The 19,623-nt window shown below is 39.5% G+C and overlaps 2 protein-coding genes across 10 annotated transcripts; both read left to right on the top strand.

Annotated features, from left to right (window-relative positions):
• Positions 1-13: 13 nt before the first annotated feature.
• nuf2 (UF2 component of NDC80 kinetochore complex) lies at positions 14-3,881 on the top strand. 2 transcript variants are annotated; one of them, XM_028999127.1, is made up of 15 exons: positions 14-33; positions 362-459; positions 804-943; positions 1,033-1,107; positions 1,246-1,322; positions 1,786-1,847; positions 1,942-2,039; positions 2,143-2,216; positions 2,289-2,382; positions 2,462-2,524; positions 2,629-2,766; positions 2,921-3,061; positions 3,137-3,312; positions 3,391-3,526; positions 3,614-3,881. In XM_028999127.1, the coding sequence occupies exons 3-15, from the start codon at positions 821-823 to the stop codon at positions 3,719-3,721; spliced, it is 1,365 nt and encodes a 454-aa protein (XP_028854960.1). In that variant the 5' UTR covers positions 14-33; positions 362-459; positions 804-820; the 3' UTR covers positions 3,722-3,881. The 2 variants fall into 2 exon arrangements, with proteins under 2 accessions (XP_028854960.1, XP_028854959.1); XM_028999126.1 differs by lacking the exons at positions 14-33; positions 362-459 and adding an exon at positions 472-554.
• Positions 3,882-4,825: 944 nt separating this feature from the next.
• Positions 4,826-19,456, top strand: dtx3lb.2 (deltex E3 ubiquitin ligase 3L b, tandem duplicate 2). 8 transcript variants are annotated; one of them, XM_028998447.1, is made up of 14 exons: positions 4,826-5,072; positions 5,674-5,730; positions 5,877-5,918; positions 6,858-6,899; positions 6,977-7,060; positions 7,273-7,365; positions 7,805-7,876; positions 8,148-8,358; positions 8,473-8,627; positions 16,620-16,806; positions 16,921-17,075; positions 17,353-17,539; positions 17,654-17,808; positions 17,891-19,456. In XM_028998447.1, exons 2-14 carry the CDS (start codon positions 5,677-5,679, stop codon positions 18,557-18,559), a joined length of 2,106 nt encoding a protein of 701 aa, XP_028854280.1. In that variant the 5' UTR covers positions 4,826-5,072; positions 5,674-5,676; the 3' UTR covers positions 18,560-19,456. The 8 variants fall into 8 exon arrangements, with proteins under 8 accessions (XP_028854280.1, XP_028854283.1, XP_028854281.1 ...); XM_028998450.1 differs by having other exon boundaries at positions 18,402-18,558; XM_028998448.1 differs by lacking the exons at positions 17,353-17,539; positions 17,654-17,808.
• Positions 19,457-19,623: the final 167 nt, after the last annotated feature.

Here is a 19,623-nt window from a genome sequence, read left to right as displayed (position 1 = left end):
GCGGACTTGGCAACCGAACGCCGATGACTTTAGGTATCCCAGTACCACGCCTGTATGATTTCGAGTAACCTGTACACTTATTAAAACTGTATATTTACATATTTCTAATATTTTAGATTTTGTATGTTTTAGGTCATCTTTTTTTATCTGGAGATCACAACATACTTCCCCCAAATCTCGAGAAAACGTTTGGTATCGCGATTTTATTCGATAACGCCGATTACATGTCCTCTAGGGACCCCCGTACCCTGCTGGGGACAGTTGTGCTTTATTTCACCCAACGCTACAGCACATACAGATTTACTGCCGTCAGTAGGAGCTCCTAACCTATTACATTAAAAAATGCTCATTCCCTTCCCAGTCGGCAGGGGGCGCTAACCGCAGCGCGACGCTCCGTCCGGAAGTGACGAACGAGGCGCCAAAATCAAATTTATTGTTCGAGGCCGACGAGCAACGCAGGTAAACAGAGCGGGGTCGCGACGATTCTTCTTTTAAGCTCCGCTTTTTGGTGCATTTTACTTGTCGTCGAATCAGTATGAACGCTGACAAGGACGGTAGGCTCAAGTAGCGTTTAGAGCGAAAAAAATGCTTGATGGAATGTTTCCTCGACGTCCCCGCGAAATGTCAAAAGTCCTCCCGTTTTTCCTCGGCCAGTCCCGGCCTCTGAATGTCATGATAGTTGGATTGTATGGCCCAGTGGGGCTTTTGCTTCAACTGTCCAGCTAACCGTGGGGGGGAATGTATCTTCATTGCTGCCTTGGTGTAGAAATGATGCACGATTGTCTGTTCGTGTGCGATTTCAGGAGTTTCCTCGGGAGCCATGAACGAAAACACGTTTCCAGTATGCAAGCTGGACACAATTATCCAGTTTTGTCGAACAGACCTCTTAAATGCACAGGAGGCCAAGCAGTTCAGCAAAAGCGACATCACACCCAACCCAAAGGTAAGCCCCAAACCCGGACCTTTCAGCAAATACCGTACAGGAGGTTTCATACGCCGCACCAGTGGTATGATTTTGCTGTGACTTGACAGCCAGATGTCGTCCAGAGGCTGTACATGAGGCTGCTGCAGGTCGTGTACGGCTACAAGCCGGAGTGCCTCTACATGGTGAGTCCACAGTCACCGTCGCCACCCATGCCAGGCAATCACTTCTGTGCAATTTTGAACTGAATAATATGTGGCTGTGTGGATTCTGACCCCCTTTATGTTTTTTGTTTTGTTTTGTTTTGTTTTTTTCACCCACAGATGCCGTTGTCTGAAAATGTCCCGTATCCCACACTACACGAGGGAGTCACGCCCATCATGAATCTTTATCTGCGGATGTGAGATTTCTTATTTCTTCCAATGTAGTCTGTAATAGCCTCTTACTTGAAACAGATTTGTTATGAGCTGTGTGTAGCAATATACTGTACCTTGCAAAAGTCTTTTGCAATTTTGTACACATAAGAAATATCTCTGTCAAACATTGATCAAATATTGACTTACCTAAACCATTTATTCCAGAATTTCCTTGTTTTCCTTAAACAATGACATCAATTACTCTGTCCTATTGTTCTCTGAGCGAAAACTCAATATTGTTTTCCTTCTGTAGTGTTTTGCTTGTAGGTGATCATTCATTAGTTTATGAAGTTGGGAGAAAGCAACCACCAGTTCTTGTAGAGCTCAAGATATCAACACATTTTCTCAAATTACATCTCTACTTTTTAATAACTATTATTATATCATTATTATATCATGGACAGAAACTGATATTATCTCTATACTTATATATCTGTGGCTTTTTAGGTGCCAATTTCTTCCACATTGCCATGTATACGACTTCTCACTCAATGATCTACTGAGCCCTAGTAAGTAAAGTCCTTTATTAGGAATTCATGTTATTCCTTACACCTGTTTGAACCTGAATGGTCTGTGCACTGTGTTTTCTTCCCTCTTTGGCAGAGCTGAAACAAACCATCAACATTTTAAGTGGCATTATGAATTTCATGCGTTTCCGTAATCATAGGGCAGAGCACACTGCAGCTCATCAGCACAACTTCGTAAGTCAGTTACCGATTACTTTTCTGTTTTTCATACAAAAAAAACTTGGAATGCAGTATTCATGTGGTGTTTTTAACCATATTCATCATATTCATGATTTAGAGGGCAGACATGGATCGATTGCAAAGCTGTACGAAGGGAATCATGGAGGCTGAGAAAAAGATTGAGAAACTAATGTACGTTATTAATAAGAAAAGGAAGAAAAATGATTGTCTGAATTTAAATTATGCCGCTTCTTTCCGATGTAGGACTATTCCCCCGGAACAGCAAGCTGAAGCCAGGGAGCTGGATAGAGCCCTTTCAGAACTTAATGCCACCACGGTGCACGAGTCGCAGGAAGTGGTGCGCTGTTTTCCACACCCTGACATGCCTTCCTGTTAACACGGCACGTATCGGAATGCCAATGTAATTTCTTTTTCAGAACACCATAAATCTTCAGATTGCTGAATGGAAGACACAGATAGCTGAGAAGACACAGTCGTTGGTCTGTTGAAATTTTAAGTAATTTACATTGGTGGTCTGTGAATGATGTTACTAATAAAAAAACAGCAAATTATTTGTCTTTGTTTGTTTTTCCTATGAATCTAGAGTCAAAAGAAACTGGATGTGGCCACTCTGAAAGAAGACATAGTCAAGCTCAAGTCTCAGATTGTAGAGTCGCCTGAAGAGCTCAAAAGTGAGATGAAGAGAATGAAGGAAAATGTGAAGGCCATCAAACTGTCAAAAGTAAGATTTGCCCCTTGTTTTATTTCCACTGCTGTCTCAGATATTCGCTGAAGCTGCTGTTTATTTCCAAGGCAGCACCTATGAAAAGGATTTGGAAGTACAGGGGCGTACATACTTGTGAAGGGACATTGATGTGGCTGTTTGGGTTGTGCAGGAGCATGCTGATGAGAAGCTGGTGGAGCTACAGATCAACTTGCAGGCAGTAATGCAAGGGAAGGCGGAGATCCAGCTCACATACAAACTGCTGCAAGACCTGCAGGCCAGCATGAACAAGACCAATCAGCGGCAGGAGGAGGTAGGGCCACTGACGCTGATGTACCAGTCTCCGTTTGTTTGCTGAGACCTACTGAACTGGATCTTGCACACACAGATCCAAAATTTGGCAGCTGTGTATGAGAAACAGCAGAAGGAGCTGAAGGCGGTGAGCACTGAGGAGGGCCAGCTGAAGAGAGCACTGGCAATGAAACTGGACAAGGAGTCCAAGCAACACATCCGGCGGCAGAAGAAGAAGGAGATGAAGGACCAGCACTTTCAGAGCATTGTTGGGTATGACTGCAGCAAGGCTTTTCTTGAAAATGACTGAATCATTGACCGTTTCCCCATTGCACACCCTGAATCGTTTAGGCAATATGACCGGGTCCATCTAAAACGGGAGGAGGTCGTGGAGCAGATCCAGCAGATCAACAGCGACACAGAACAGTTCAAGGCGAAGATGCAAAACCTGAAAGATATCTGTAATCAGGACACGGACAAGGCCCAGGTAGGCCTGTGTGAGTGTTGGATAAAATGATTGGTGCTTGTTCACTCATGTTGAACTTTGTTAATAATGATACTTCTGTGCTTTTAGGCTCTCTACGACCATGTGATCACCATGCTAGATCAGTTCCACAAGCGCATTGAGAACTACGTTGTGGAGGAAAGTGCAGACATTCATAAAATGAAGTCAAATTTCTAGTTGTCCCAACTTCATCTGCCTTGTTGCACTTGTTTCTTAATGTGCACCCAGCTAGCTTTTGTATGTGATTTTATTGTTTTTGTGTCCTGGCTGTGTTAATATAACATGCTTCAAGATCAAAATGTTTTTCTCGTTTTGAATAAAGACTTGATCTTTTGAATTCTTTCATCACAGCTGTATGCCATGCTAGTAGTTTTGGATACTATAAAATGTTTTGCTCATATGTATAGTTAATATGAAACACATTATGACAACAGCATCATACATCTTCTAACCAGATCCTGCTATTAAGGGTCAGTCATGCAGAACATGGTAGGAAGGAATGTTTTTATTTCAGAAAAGTCATTCATAATAAATTCTCACTATCATTCATGTGATCGTGTGAATAGTAATGACATTGTTATTTTTAAGTAAATTCCACTTCCTGATCTACTTACTGGGCAGCGCTACATATGTAAGTATGGCATCGTCTGGCAGAGAGATAATCAAACCAATTAGACTCCTTCTGCAGGCTGGGATGCGCTTTCTGTCGGATCCAGCAGTCTTCCAGAGCCTCTGCTCCCAGCATACAGTACAGGCCAAAAGTTTGGACACACCTTCATATTCAAAGTGTTTTCATGACCATTTACATCAGTAGATTCTCACTGAAGGCATCTATAAATGAACACATGTCGAGTTATGTACAAAAAAAGGTGAAATAACTGAACATGTTTTATATTCTAGTTTCTTTGCTCTGATTACTGCTTTGCACACTCTCTGCATTCTCTCGATGAGCTTCAAGAGGTCGTCACCTGAAATGCTTTTCCAACAGTCTTGAAGGAGTTCCCAGAGGTGTTTAGCACTTGTTGGGGTCCAGCTCACCCCAAACATCTGGATTGGGTGGAGGCCAGGTCTCCACTTTTTACATTTTACTTAACAATCCATGACCCCGTCACCAAAGTCTTCCTTGGGCAGTGACAACTGCAGACCAGTGACATTGTACAGGAGCCTGCTTGGTCCCTTGGTCATGTCTTCTTGGTCCCTCGTTCACCGCTTTGATTCAACAATCCCACCATGGCGTCTAGGGCGGCCTCTGGTGGCCTGAGCCGCTTCTGGTCTCGGGATAATCGGCGTGGTTAAAACCCCCATCGCCGCGTTATGAGCTACGAGCCGAACAACCCGCTTTTCCGGGAGGGCAGCTGCACAGCTCGGCGGTGCTAGAAGCGGCAGGGCCGCGTTCCCATTGGCCGTTTTCACCGTAACTTTCGGTTTAGTTTTGTGCGCCCGCAGTGAAGGTAAAACGAGCAAAAACGAGTCCGGTCCGACCAGGTCTCAGCAGCAGCTGCAGGAGCTCCGGATACTTTATCACGAAGTAATATATATATATATATTATTTGTAACAGTTTGTTCGTCTATACATGTCGTGCATTTTACTTAAAAAGTATAAAGCGAGAAGGAGTTTTTTTTTGACAGTCAGTAGCTGTTTAGAGGAAAACGAAAGTAAGAGACGGTGCACTGACGTACTAGCGTCATGTAACTTGTTCATTTTCCAGTGATATAATTTGCCTTTATGACATTTAACATTTTGTATTTGTTCATAAAATCTAAGATTGTAGTACATAAAAAAAACTATAGTCTTCTCATCTTGGAATTTTTGAATTTGGTTTTAAAAAAAAAAGTCGTGGCGGGATAAACCTGGGGGAATTATGTGGCATTTTAAAGGCTTATTTCGAGATCGACATCAGTACATTTTTGATTCATATTGACTCATATTTTGTGGAGAGCAGCTTCCGGGAGGTAAAAGTAACCACGTGCTGAGCTGAAGGAGGGATCACTGACTAGAAATATGATAACAGCGGAGAAATTCAACAGAACACACTGAATTCTATGTCTCAGCTAAATGAATTTAATTGTCTATATATATATATATATATAAATTTTTTATTTTATTTATTTATTTTTTTCCCCCCCAGAAGATGTCATCACAACAGCAGCAAATGGGCTGTCAAGATGAGCCTATGGACTGTTCGGTGAGTAGTGCTGTAATTACTAGTATAGTGTTAGTATGTAAACACCATATTCTTAGCATATGCAACTGAAGAGCAGAAGCCAGAGACTAGAGACAAACCCCAAACATAAACGCGATGACTTGTTCTTCTCTTTATTTCTCTGTCAGTCCCCAGATCCCCCTGCGGGTGACAACACAAGGACATCTGGGGTGGGTAGCATGCCAAATCTCTTCAACAGAGACCTTCTTTAAGCAATAAATAATGAAATATCAATCACATATGTCTTCACTACAGTAAAATCCTTGGTTCAGTAGGCTGGTAGTAGCCGAGTTAGTCACACACCCCTATGAACCAGAACAGCACAAAGTCGGGGGTTTGAAACTCACTTACCATTGTATCCCTGAGCAAGACACTTAACCTCAAGTGCTTTGCTCAGTGTCACCGGAATTCGAACCGGCAACCTTCAGATTAACCACTTCCTTAACTGCTAGGCCACCACTGCCCCACCACTGCCCCTACAGAAGAACAACATGCTATATAAATTGGCTGCACAAGAAGAATACTTATTGATTAGAAGTTCAAAAATGAAAAATATAACAGTTGTATAAAAATAAACTATGTACATTCCAAGAGTCAATGGAATAAATGAACTACATCTACATCATCATCATCTACATGAGTTCTTTTTAGAAGTGAGGCACAGTCGCACCTGGCACTTTCTTCAGTGTATGGCTGTTTTCACCATATGTCTCCTTCAACTTCTGTGCACGAGAGATGTTATTCAACATGACAAACTACCAGAATATCATAGTTCATCATAGTTCAGACATCTTTCAGAATCTACAGAAACGTGTTCTGGACTGTTGTGCGTTTTGCCTGTAATTCTGGACAAATACGTGCAGGTATATCTCGCAATCGCATTAATCAATTTAAAGGGTTCCTGGCTCGTTTGAATTGACTATAGAATTGATTGGGGATTCATGGGAAATTACTTCATTAACACCATTCACCAACCACAACACACCGTATGTGCACATAATGGCTGCATTACGGTAATGCTTTCTTCACTTCCTCACAATGGCTAAAGTACAGAGATGTACTGTACATCTCTTGTTCTTTTATTTACCCTATTGTGCACTATTCTATAGCTTTACCCTAGCCTGACTGGGTTCAGAGAAGCAGAACTGGAGGTAGGTACAGTTATGGTTGGAAGTTTACATTCGCTCACTGTGTGTCTTGCAAATTTCCACAATCTGTTCTTTTACAGGGTGGATATTTTTATTCCTATCCTGACACATCTGGCACAACCAGTGGCCGGCAGACAATTTACAGCAGTAACTATACAGGCAATGTAAGTTGTCATTGGTCCTGGAGGATTTATTGGGTGGATTTGTTGAATTCTACCACTGACTGCTATCATTACTCTGAAGCTATTCTGTTCTATTCTACACAGTATTGAGTGTAATTGATGCGCAATGCACATTAGATATTACATTACATATATGTATATATGTAATGATGTGCTGACATCTTGGCAGTTTCATGCATGTATCTTGGTTTCAGGAATCTACAGAAATGTCTGTTGATAATCACGAGGACTTCATAAAAGCTTCAGTGATTAATCAAGATCAAATTCATTTACGTCATCATACCAAGGTAATTGTTCCATTTTATCAGGTGCACATACAAAAAGTATAAATCTAGAACACGCAAATGTGAAGTTGTTAAACTATATATTTTTAAATACAAGTGTTTCAATTAATTACATTAATATATGCTATTACCAAAAGATGATGTGCGTGATATTTGCGTGATATTCTTGCCAAATTTATTTAGGTTTATTTTATTTCATTTTTAAAGGTACATTTCTAAAGGAAAGGCCTGTAGTGATATTTTGGGTGATGACAGATGAGAGTTTGTGTACTTTGTTAAGAATAATCCTAAAGCCATATACAAATATGTCAACATGATATAATGAAAGTTTATCATCAGTGTTCATCATACTTTTATTTTTAGGTTTTCTATTTCAATCCAGAGTGTACACTAGATTTTGTAGAATATGTGTACTGAATAACGCATACTCTTTCTCAAACAGAATTCAGAGGTTGACGATAAGTCAGTAAAGAAAAAGAATACCGCTTCCTCTGCTGCTGGGAGCTCAGATGAAGTAAGTCTGACTGTTTACTCTATGCATGATATTCGGTCAGACCACTTCTTCTGCCACTGGAAGAATACTTATGCTTATCTGTATAACGTCATTAACATGAGTTACGCTTCTGATCCTAGACTTGTTTTTGTATTTCATAAATTTTTCAGCACTATCTTTTAAAAATATTAATTGTATTGTTTTACTTTTTAAAATGTAAGGCAAAATATGTTAACATTCTAAAAAGTTCAAAATGAGCAGGACTGAATCTTGCATTCATTATCATTTTCAGGATAAGATGAAACTCAATTCACAGTCACATCCTGAAGTTCGTAATTCCGCTACGTTCTACGTCATTGTGAGGGAGGGTGAAGGGATTTCCGAAGCTAAGTTTACAAATGCATTACAATCCTGGATCAGTAAAGAATTTGGCAATCAAGCAGAAATAGAAGAACTGCAGCTGAATGATGATGTGGGAACGGTTAAAGTCACTCCAGCTGAAGGTATTTCAATACTTCTTCAAAATAGTAGAATTATGATTATTTAAATATCACTAATGATGAACATGAACACCAGTTTGATGAACTAATGGACTATTTTCACATTTCATTTTATAGTTCTGGAAACAATACTGTCAAAGAACACAGCAGAGATCAAAAAGAGGGAAACAAGTGCTACTGTAGAGTTTTGTAGGCACCGTCCAAAGGCAGTGAGAGCAGTAGCGAACTTTGCAGGTTCTGCTCTAAGTCAGGAAGCTGTCCTTCCTACTCAGGTATGTTTGCCTCGTTTTTTTATGCATCTGAAATTTTTCTACGTGTGATAGTTACATATTCAGATAAAAAAAAAAAAAACACTTTTTTTCCAGGTTGAAGAAGCAGATGTGTTGCCAAGATGTGTTACCAAGATGGAGACTAGTGATACCATGAAGGTTCCTCTGGTCCAGTACTGGTACCTGAACCAGGTGTACAGAGATGAGATGAAACAAATCCAGGAAAAGCATGATGTTGACATTGATGCTGAAGTGTCTGTGTCCATTAAGGCAAAGAAAGGGACAAGTAAAAGTTCGCTGAATGATGCCAATCAGGAGTTTGTGGATCTTTTTCAAAAGTCAACTAAAAATCTGATATCCTGCCCATCTGACACCATCTACCGGAATCTATCCCAATTAATCGAGGTGTTGAAGACAACCCCTGATGCAGCCAGGTTAATGTTTAATGTGGCTTCTGAGCACTTGGAGGTATTTGGGCCAGAGGAGCACATAAACACAGTGCAGAAAATGTTAGGAGTGCAACCTCACTCAGATGCTGCTGGATTTGAGAAGCAGGAGAGGTCCAGGACCATGGAAATTGACATCTCTCGTTCTTTTTTGAACAAAGGTCTTTCAATGAACCAAACTCACTGGGATCTAATGCAGAGTGGCTACAAGAAGCAAGTGGAGGACATTGAGGAGAAGTTTGGTGTTGTTTTCAAGACAGACACGAAGGGGGGTAGAGTTAAGGTGAAAGCAATGTCCAATAAAGGTCAAGTAGTCTGTCTGGAGAGCCACGCCCTCAGAGCTCTAATGCATGCCTATCAGAAGGCTGCTGTAATGAAGTGGGATAAACGTGGAACCTGGGGACCAATTGGATCTCAAGAACATGTAGGCTTTGCCACTGATGAGCTAAAGAAGATGATGGGTGGGTCTGTCTTTGACAAGGACAAGAAACATCAGATTGGATATCCAACTGACACCTCACTTGTTGGCCTGTCAAAGTGGGATGGTGCAATGGGAGGAAAGGACAAAGATGCCACCGTAGAAGAAAACTGTCCCATCTGCCTTGACAAAATTGTCAAGGAGAAGAAATTAGTCTGTAACCACAAATTCTGTAGTGATTGTCTGCAACAGTCTATTGAGAGTATGGGAGCATGTTGTCCAGTGTGCAAAAATGTTTTTGGAAAGGTTGAAGGAACCCAACCAGAAGGGACAATGAAACATTCGTGTCATTCTACGAGTCTCACTGGATATCCAGAATGTGGAACCATTGTAATTCAGTACAGTTTTCCATCAGGAGTTCAAACGGTGAGGGATTCTTTAGATTTTCTTCCTCCCACATTTGTCCTGTACCATGCCATATCAAAAAAAGCATAATAAATCCATGTGTTTGGTCAGCCCTCTCCAAACCTAGATAATGGCATACATTCATGATGGTACTAAATAGTGCATACAGGTCAGGAAAGTTATTCTTGTTCCTTAAACATTACTCATTCTCCTGAAATGGGTGGTACGTCTGCATAAGACAGAAACTGTGCAGGAAGTAGAACAAAATGTGTCACGTCCTTTTCTTTTGATGTAGTTGCATGAGTGTTGTCTGCATTCTTTTCCCAGACCAAGCATCCTCATCCTGGGAAACACTACAACGGGACAAACAGAACAGCTTACTTACCTGACAATAAAGAGGGACGGGAGGTGCATCAGCTCTTGAAAAGGGCTTTTGATCAGAAGCTAATATTCACTGTAGGGACATCTAGAACCACAGGCACGGATGACTGCGTCACATGGAATGACATTCATCACAAGACAAGCACGCATGGAGGAAGTGGGAGGTAAATGAATCAGCTAAAATGTGCCATATCACCTAGAATCATTCTTCTTCTTCTTTTTGTTTAGATAAAATCAAGACTGAGAGCATGCACGTGTGGCATTTTTGTTACAGCTTTGGTTACCCAGACCCTGAATACTTACTTCGAGTGAAGGAGGAACTCAAAGCCAAAGGTATTGAATGAAGAGTGGAAATAAAGCAAACTACTGCCAGTTCACACCACAATCATCATTTCTTTTGTCTTGTTAAAATATATTTTAGTTGTCTTGTTCAAACACTTGTACAGACATAAAATAAACTTATGAGTTAGCCTTTGGGGTTCTACTAAGTGATTATTGCTTCAGCCACCTATTCTCTATGTAATGTAATTGAATTATTATGTATTAATTAATGTATGTGCATTTCTTACAATGAAATTGCGGTTTAAATAATAAAAGCAATAAAACTCAGATTGAAATGAAATGGCTCCAACTGTCCCCACACACACAAGGACAGAAACATAAGAAAATCATAATGAATGTTGAGATGTTGGCTTGTTTCGCTAAATTCTTCCCAAAGGGCATACAATTTTGGTTGGTTTGTTGTTTCTTGGTTGAAATACGCTACTTCTCATAATGAGATGAGACAGTGAATACATTCAGTGTACTGAAGATTTTTAAAAATTTTATTTATAACAAGATCTGTTATTTAGTTTGTAAAGTACTCCAGCAAAAAAAAATTAAAACATTATTCTCTTTCCAATTGAAAGTCTGAGCCTCCATGCATTTTGTACTATAAAAAGCGGTCATTTTTCATTAAAACAAAAAAAAAAAAAGGATGTACAATTTTTCAAAAGTGTTTTAAAGTAACATGATTGTACTATTTTTCTCAATTGACAAAACAAACAAAACAAAAGCCAGAGCTGAACAATGCTTACTTGCTGACAGATAGACTAAATGGATTTGTTACTCTAGTTACCGTATAGCTGCGTATCTTACTTGTTTTTGACTTTAACATGCATTAAAATATGGCTGATCACTTTCCAACAGAAGCAGCATCTCAGCACAGCAGCTGATCAAAAGGGGAGGAAATTAAGGAAACAAAAGAAGTGAAGACTGGAAAAAATTAAAATAAAAAATAAAAATATTATAAATGGAGCGTGTTAGAGCGATGGACATGTGCATTTCATAGTGACCTGTTAGAGACGGTAAAATAATAGGAAAAATATATTTATCAAGACGAGAGATTTTAAGATTTTAAGGTTTGGAGCTGTAAAAATGAAAGCAGAGCAAACACTGACCTTTAAAACAAAATATCTAATATCGTTGTTACCCAACCGAGTTCTGGCCATAGGTCACATCAGGTTGTGGCATGCCCTGCCACGGGCACTTAAACTCCAGCCATTTCTCCCAATTCATTCAGCTGAAGGTGTTGGCACTGCCAACCATCAGCTTTCCTCTTCAAAGGCCATAGTCTGACCCTTTAGCTCTGCCCTCAGCCCACCTCAGTTATCCTCATCCCTCCATCTCATTAATGACTGAATATGCTATGTCTGCATCATAAGCCTCTATAATTAAGCTATAATAAAAGAACATATATTTTCCTGCTTAGATTATTTTTTTTACGGTACACACACCACAAACACTTGGGTCTGTGCAAGAGAACAATCAGTATTGAACATAGATTTCTGTGAAAATAATATGAAACTACTGATCTTGACACCTGGCATAAAAAAGCTGTACACATGTTGCCCACCATGGCTGCCCCAATGCACTAGTAGCAGGTAGGAGAAAAACACGGCTACCAAGACGACATCGGTACTAACTCGAGCCCAGCATGGAGCTTCTTTCCTCCCACAAGACTGGTCACATAGAATATATCTGGCACTACTGAAATGGAACAATGTTTTTTTTTCTTCTCTATACAATTCATACAAAAATAAAAAATGTTCCAATGTTGATTTTCTAGTTTTCTTTTATCTCCATCTCATTGCACCGAGGTAGTGGCTACTAAGGAATAGGACAGGGGACAAAAAAATAAACCAAAAGAAAAAAAATCCTAAAAAAGGTTTCTTTCTTTTAAAAACAAAATATAATACTGCAATCACATACAAAAGTAGTCCTTTATTTTGTACATTTTATACAGTGTTCACAATTTTTCATTGATTTTCCTTTTTCTTTAAAAGGCAAAAAAGGGAAATGAAAGCCTCTATAATTAAAATTGAACACCAGTACATTTCCATGTAGTGTAATGTCTCTGATGTGTGCACGTTTGTCTCCATGGAGGGGGGGTTAATTGTGATGAAGCAGAATCTGGGCTTTTAGTTCATCGGCAAAGAGCAAAAGGAATTTGGCCATTTGGAAACCCTGGCCTGCAGATCTATATCTGACTATGAACAGTCTACTCATGCAGATCTTATGATATTGGGCAAAGACCACAGGTTTCTTTTCTTGAAGTCAAAATAGATTGAAGTATATCATACCTTGTCTGGATCTAGTGTAAAGTCTGAGGTTTAGGTTACCTGTTTCAAGTTCAAGTGACCTTTATTGTCATCTCTTCTATATATTGTGCAGATATACAGAGAGACGAGAAGATGTGGCTCCAGTTTACAGTGCAACATAAAACTAGACAACAAAAAAAAACAGAAAACAGAAAACAGATGCGTCACATGAAATACAATATATAAATAAATAGGACACAGAATATACAATTTAGCTAAAAATGTAGTGTTAAAAAGTGACCAGTGATATATACATGTTTAGACTGTGCAAATAAACAACAGTAGTGATAGTACAGTTATTGGTTTCAGTGCAACAAGAAGAGGTAGTCCGTATAGCAGTGTTTCTTCATGTACTCCAAGTACTAAACATATTAAACATAACCTGATTCACAGATTACGCATTTGAGATCATAATCTGAGACTAACTGGCTGCTCAAAAGTAGCCAGTTACAAACCAGGAGCGCAAGACTGATTTCTACCTTCCAGTTGCAGTTTGGTAAACACAAAACGCCACAGGACAACACTGTAAAGTAGAAATAGACAGAACAGTTGGAGGGGTTGGGGTTTATTTTCGATGATGGGCATGGATGGATGGTGTAACCCTATCACTATAGTAATCATTACCACGAATGTCTGGAGCAGGATTTGCCCGGTCTGCCAGACTCGAGGGGCATGTATGCCATGCTAATAGTTTTCGGCACAATAAAAATGTTTAGTTCATATGTATAGTTAATATGAAGCACATTATCACAACAACATCATATGTCTTCTAACCAGATCCTGCTATTAAGGGTCAGTTGTACAGAACATGTTAAGAGGGAAATTCAAGTAATGCATAATAAATTCACAGAATTCATGTGTTCGTGTGAATAGTAATGACATTGTTATGTTTAAGTAAATTCCACTTCCGGATCTACTTACTGGGCAGGGCTACATTTGTAAGTATGGCATCGTCTGGCAGACAGATTGCATTATTACTCAGAATAAACGACTATTTTATGTACACCAGTTCTGGCTCTGCTCCTTTATTTCCAGAAATGAAATCAGTCTGGTTGCTATATACCACTAATAAAGTGGTCAGTTGTACAAGGCGGTGCTAGAAGCAAGAGGGCCGCGTTCCCATTGGTCGTTTTTACTGAAACTTTCGGTTTAGTTTTGTGCGCCCGCAGTGAAGGTAAAACGAGTAAAAACGAGTCCGGTCCGACCAGGTCTCAGCAGCAGCTGCAGGAGCTCCGGATACTTTATTACAAAGTAAAACAGGACGCGGTGACGAGGCAGCAAAACGTCAGGTTGTTTGTCTGTAGACTTTATATGTGTGTGTGTGTGTGTGTGTGTGTGTGTGTGTCTATATATATACAGACAGACACACACACATAGTTTCCATTATCTGTAACAGTCTGTTCGTCTATACATGTCGTGCATTTTACTTCAAAAGTATAAAGCGAGAAGGTGTTTTTGACAGTCAGTAGCTGTTTAGAGGAAGACGAAAGTAAGAGACGGTTCATGTAATGAAACTTGTGCAATTTCTATTGATATAATTTGCCTTTAACATTTTGTATTTGGTCCTAAAAAAAAAGTTAAGTGGCATTTTAAAGGCTTATTTCGAGATCGACATCAGTACATTTTTGATTCATATTGACTTATATTTTGTGGAGAGCAGCTTCCGGGAGGTAAAGGTAACCACGTGCTGAGCTGAAGGAGGGATCACTAATAAGAAATATGATAACAGCGGAGAAATGCAACAGAACACACTGAATTCTATAATTCAGCTAAATTCATTGAATTGTATAACTCTTCAAACATGAATACTTGTGACACTTTTTAGATATTACTTTCAGTTTAGAGAAAAACAAGCATCCTGTCACATCAGTGAGCTGACTGGGAAGTAATCGTAGAGGCGAGACAATGGCCAAAAGCAGGGGAAATAATGTGGAGAAAAAAAACACAAACTAGACCGCAGGCGTGTGGCAATCGCCAGAACTCAAAACAACAGTTGCAGGGTTCACAAAAGAGTTCACAAAGATGGTCAAGATCACAAAACTGGGCGGCTCAACAGCGTCTTTTAACTGCACCCTGATTGGGCACAGATGATGTCTCCAGCTGCACCCAATCTTGGCACATGCATTTTTCAAAAATGGCCCGCCACATATTTTCATATATTAATGTAATTAATTGGAACACTTGTATTTAAATTGTTTAACAAACCCACACCATTTTGTACAAGCTTTAGACCTGTCACCACTGATGACTAAAGTAGTAAGTCTTAAATCAGGCCATATTTATTTAGGTTTATTTAATTTTTTAAAGGTACATTTCAAAAGGAAAGGCCTGTAGTGAAAATGTCTTCATTTAATATTTTGGGTGATGACTGATGAGAGTTCATGTACTTTGTTAAGAATAATCCTAAAGCCATATACAAATATGTCAACATGATATAATGAAGATTTATCATCAGTTTACATCATACTTTTATTTTTAGGTTTTCTCTTTCAATCCAGAGTGTACATTAGATTTTGTTGAATATGTGTACTGTAAAATGCATACTCTTTCTGAATAGTTCAGGTTGTAAATTTGTGACCAACATTCCTGTTTTTCCTTTCAAATAAAACAGGATTCTGAGGTTGACCTTAAGTCATAAAAAAAAAAGAATACCGCTTCCTCTGCTGCTGGGAGCTCAGATGAAGTAAGTCTGACTGTTTACTCTATGCATGATATTCGGTCAGACCACTTCTTCTGCCACTGGAAGAATACTTATGTTTATCTGTATAAAGGCATTAACATGAGTGTTACGCTTCTGATCCTAGACTTGTTTTTGTATTTCATTTAGTTTTCTGCACAATCTTTTAAAAATATGAATTTTATTGTTTTAAAATGTAAGGCAAAATATGTTAACATTCTAAAAAGTTCAAAATGAGCAGGAATGAATCTTGCATTCATTATCATTTTCAGGATAAGATGAAACTCAATTCACAGTCCCATCCTGAAGTTTGTCATTCCGCTACGTTCTACGTCATTGTGAAGGGGTGTGAAGGGATTTCTGAAGTTAGGCTTACAAATGCATTACAATCCTGGATCAATAAAGAAATTGGCAATCACACAGAAATAACAGATCTGCAGCTGAATGATGATGTGGGAACGGTTAAAGTCACTCCAGCTGAAGGTATTTCAATACTTCTTCAAACTAGTAGAATTAGGATTATTTGAATATCACTAATGATGAACATGAACACCAGTTTGATGAACTAATGGACTATTTTCACATTTCATTTTATAGTTCTGGAAACAATACTGTCAAAGAACACAGCAGAGATCAAAAAGAGGGAAACAAGTGCTACTGTAGAGTTCTGTAGGCACCATCCAAAGGCAGTGACAGCAGTAGCGAACTTTGCAGGTTCTGCTCTAAGTCAGGAAGCTGTTCTTCCTACTCAGGTATGTTTGGCCTAATTCACAGTCACATCCTGAAGTTCTTCATTCCACTACATTTTACGTCATTGTGAAGGGGTGTGAAGGCATATTCAACACAAAGTTTAGAAAAGCATTACAATCCTGGATCAATAAAGAAATTGGCAATCAAACAGAAATAAGAAGTCTGCAGCTGAATGTAGGCACTGTCCAAAGGCAGTGAGAGCAGTGGTGAACTTTGCAAGTTCTGCTCTAAGTCAGGAAGCTGTCCTCCCTACTCAGGTATGTTTGCCTCAATTCACAGTCACATCCTGAAGTTCGTAATTTCGCTACGTTCTACGTCATTGTGAGGGGGGGTGAAGGGATTTCCGAAGCTAAGTTTAGAAAAGCATTACAATCCTGGATCAATAAAGAAATTGGCAATCAAGCAGAAATAGAAGAACTGCAGCTGAATGATGATGTGGGAACTGTTAAAGTCACTCCAGCTGAAGGTATTTCAATACTTCTTCAAACTAGTAGAATTATGATTATTTGAATATCACTAATGATGAACATGAACACCAGTTTGATGAACTAATGGACTATTTTCACATTTCATTTTATAGTTCTGGAAACAATACTGTCAAAGAACACAGCAGAGATCAAAAAGAGGGAAACAAGTGCTACTGTAGAGTTTTGTAGGCACCGTCCAAAGGCAGTGATAGCAGTAGCGAACTTTGCAGGTTCTGCTCTAAGTCAGGAAGCTGTCCTTCCTACTCAGGTATGTTTGGCTTAATTCACAGTCACATCCTGAAGTTCTTCATTCCACTACATTTTATGTCATTGTGAAGGGGTGTGAAGGCATATTCAACACAAAGTTTAGAAAAGCATTACAATCCTGGATCAATAAAGAAATTGGCAATCAAACAGAAATAAGAAGTCTGCAGCTGAATGTAGGCACTGTCCAAAGGCAGTGAGAGCAGTGGTGAACTTTGCAGGTTCTGCTCTAAGTCAGGAAGCTGTCCTCCCTACTCAGGTATGTTTGCCTCAATTCACAGTCACATCCTGAAGTTCGTAATTTCGCTACGTTCTACGTCATTGTGAGGAGGGGTGAAGGGATTTCCGAAGCTAAGTTTAGAAAAGCATTACAATCCTGGATCAATAAAGAAATTGGCAATCAAGCAGAAATAGCAGAACTGCAGCTGAATGATGATGTGGGAACTGTTAAAGTCACTCCAGCTGAAGGTATTTCAATACTTCTTCAAACTAGTAGAATTATGATTATTTAAATATCACTAATGATGAACATGAACACCAGTTTGATGAACTAATGGACTATTTTCACATTTCATTTTATAGTTCTGGAAACAATACTGTCAAAGAACACAGCAGAGATCAAAAAGAGGGAAACAAGTGCTACTGTAGAGTTTTGTAGGCACCGTCCAAAGGCAGTGAGAGCAGTAGCGAACTTTGCAGGTTCTGCTCTAAGTCAGGAACCTGTCCTTCCTACTCAGGTATGTTTGCTTCGTTTTTTTATGCTTCTGACATTTTTCTACGTGTGATAGTTACATATTCAGATAAAAAAAACAAAAACAGGTTGAAGAAGCAGATGTGTTGCCAAGATGTGTTACCAAGATGGAGACTAGTGATACCATGAAGGTTCCTCTGGTCCAGTACTGGTACCTGAACCAGGTGTACAGAGATGAGATGAAACAAATCCAGGAAAAGCATGATGTTGACATTGATGCTGAAGTGTCTGTGTCCATTAAGACAAAGAAAGGAACAAGTAGCCGTTCGCTGAATGATGCTGATCTGGAAATTGTGGATCTTTTTCAAAAGTCAACTAAAAATCTGATATCCTGCCCATCTGACACCATCTACCGGAATCTATCCCAATTAATCGAGGTGTTGAAGACAACCCCTGATGCAGCCAGGTTAATGTTTAATGTGGCTTCTGAGCACTTGGAGGTATTTGGGCCAGAGGAGCACATAAACACAGTGCAGAAAATGTTAGGAGTGCAACCTCACTCACATGCTGCTGGATTTGAGAAGCAGGAGAGGTCCAGGACCATGGAAATTGACATCTCTCGTTCTTTTTTGAACAAAGGTCTTTCAATGAACCAAACTCACTGGGATCTAATGCAGAGTGGTTACAAGAAGCAAGTGGAGGACATTGAGGAGAAGTTTGGTGTTGTTTTCAAGACAGAAACGAAGGGGGGTACAGTTAAGGTGAAAGCAATGTCCAATAAAGGTCAAGTAGTCTGACTGGAGAGCCACGCCCTCAGAGCTCTAATGCATACCTATCAGAAGGCTGCTGTAATGGAGTGGGATAAACGTGGAACCTGGGGACCAATTGGATCTCAAGAACATGTAGGCTTTGCCACTGATGAGCTAAAGAAGATGATGGGTGGGTCTGTCTTTGACAAGGACAAGAAACATCAGATTGGATATCCAACTGACACCTCACTTGTTGGCCTGTCAAAGTGGGATGGTGCAATGGGAGGAAAGGACAAAGATGTCACCGTAGAGGAAAACAACTGTCCCATCTGCCTTGACAAAATTGTCAAGGAGAAGAAATTAGTCTGTAACCACAAATTCTGTAGTGATTGTCTGCAACAGTCTATTGAGAGTATGGGAGCATGTTGTCCAGTGTGCAAAAATGTTTTTGGAAAGGTTGAAGGAACCCAACCAGAAGGGACAATGAAACATTCGTTAAATTCTACGAGTCTCACTGGATATCCAGAATGTGGAACCATTGTAATTCAGTACAGTTTTCCATCAGGAGTTCAAACGGTGAGGGATTCTTTAGATTTTCTTCCTCCCACATTTGTCCTGTACCATGCCATATCAAAAAAAGCATCATAAATCCATGTGTTTGGTAAGCCCTCTCCAAACCTAGATAATGGCATACATTCATGATGGTACTAAATAGTGCATACAGGTCAGGAAAGTTATTCTTGTTCCTTAAACATTACTCATTCTCCTGAAATGGGTAGTACGTCTGCATAAGACAGAAACTGTGCAGGAAGTAGTTATGGCTTCAGCCACCTATTCTCTATGTAATGTAATTGATTTATTATGTATTAATTAATGTATGTGCATTTCTTACAATGAAATTGCGGTTTAAATAATAAAAGCAATAAAACTCAGATTGAAATGAAATGGCTCCAACTGTCCCCACACACACAAGGACAGAAACATAAGAAAATCATAATGAATGTTGAGATGTTGGCTTGTTTCGCTAAATTCTTCCCAAAGGGCATACAATTTTGGTTGGTTTGTTGTTTCTTGGTTGAAATACGCTACTTCTCATAATGAGATGAGACAGT

This window comes from Denticeps clupeoides, chromosome 12, assembly GCF_900700375.1.
Source record: "Denticeps clupeoides chromosome 12, fDenClu1.1, whole genome shotgun sequence".
NCBI classification, from domain to species: Eukaryota; Metazoa; Chordata; class Actinopteri; order Clupeiformes; family Denticipitidae; genus Denticeps; species Denticeps clupeoides.
This window is presented reverse-complemented; position numbering and strand designations above follow the sequence as displayed.

What these genes read in the sequence shown, in the direction of transcription:
- nuf2 (XM_028999126.1), top strand. An exon ending in ATGAATCTTTATCTGCGGAT is followed by an intron (nt 1,323 to 1,785) that starts GTGAGATTTCTT and finishes GTGGCTTTTTAG; the next exon opens with GTGCCAATTTCTTCCACATT. An exon ending in CCAATCAGCGGCAGGAGGAG is followed by an intron (nt 3,062 to 3,136) that starts GTAGGGCCACTG and finishes TTGCACACACAG; the next exon opens with ATCCAAAATTTGGCAGCTGT.
- dtx3lb.2 (XM_028998443.1), top strand. Translation starts at nt 5,677, where the DNA reads ATGTCATCACAACAGCAGCAAATGGGCTGTCAAGATGAGCCTATGGAC. An exon ending in GCAGTAACTATACAGGCAAT is followed by an intron (nt 7,061 to 7,272) that starts GTAAGTTGTCAT and finishes TCTTGGTTTCAG; the next exon opens with GAATCTACAGAAATGTCTGT. An exon ending in CTGCTGGGAGCTCAGATGAA is followed by an intron (nt 7,877 to 8,147) that starts GTAAGTCTGACT and finishes TATCATTTTCAG; the next exon opens with GATAAGATGAAACTCAATTC.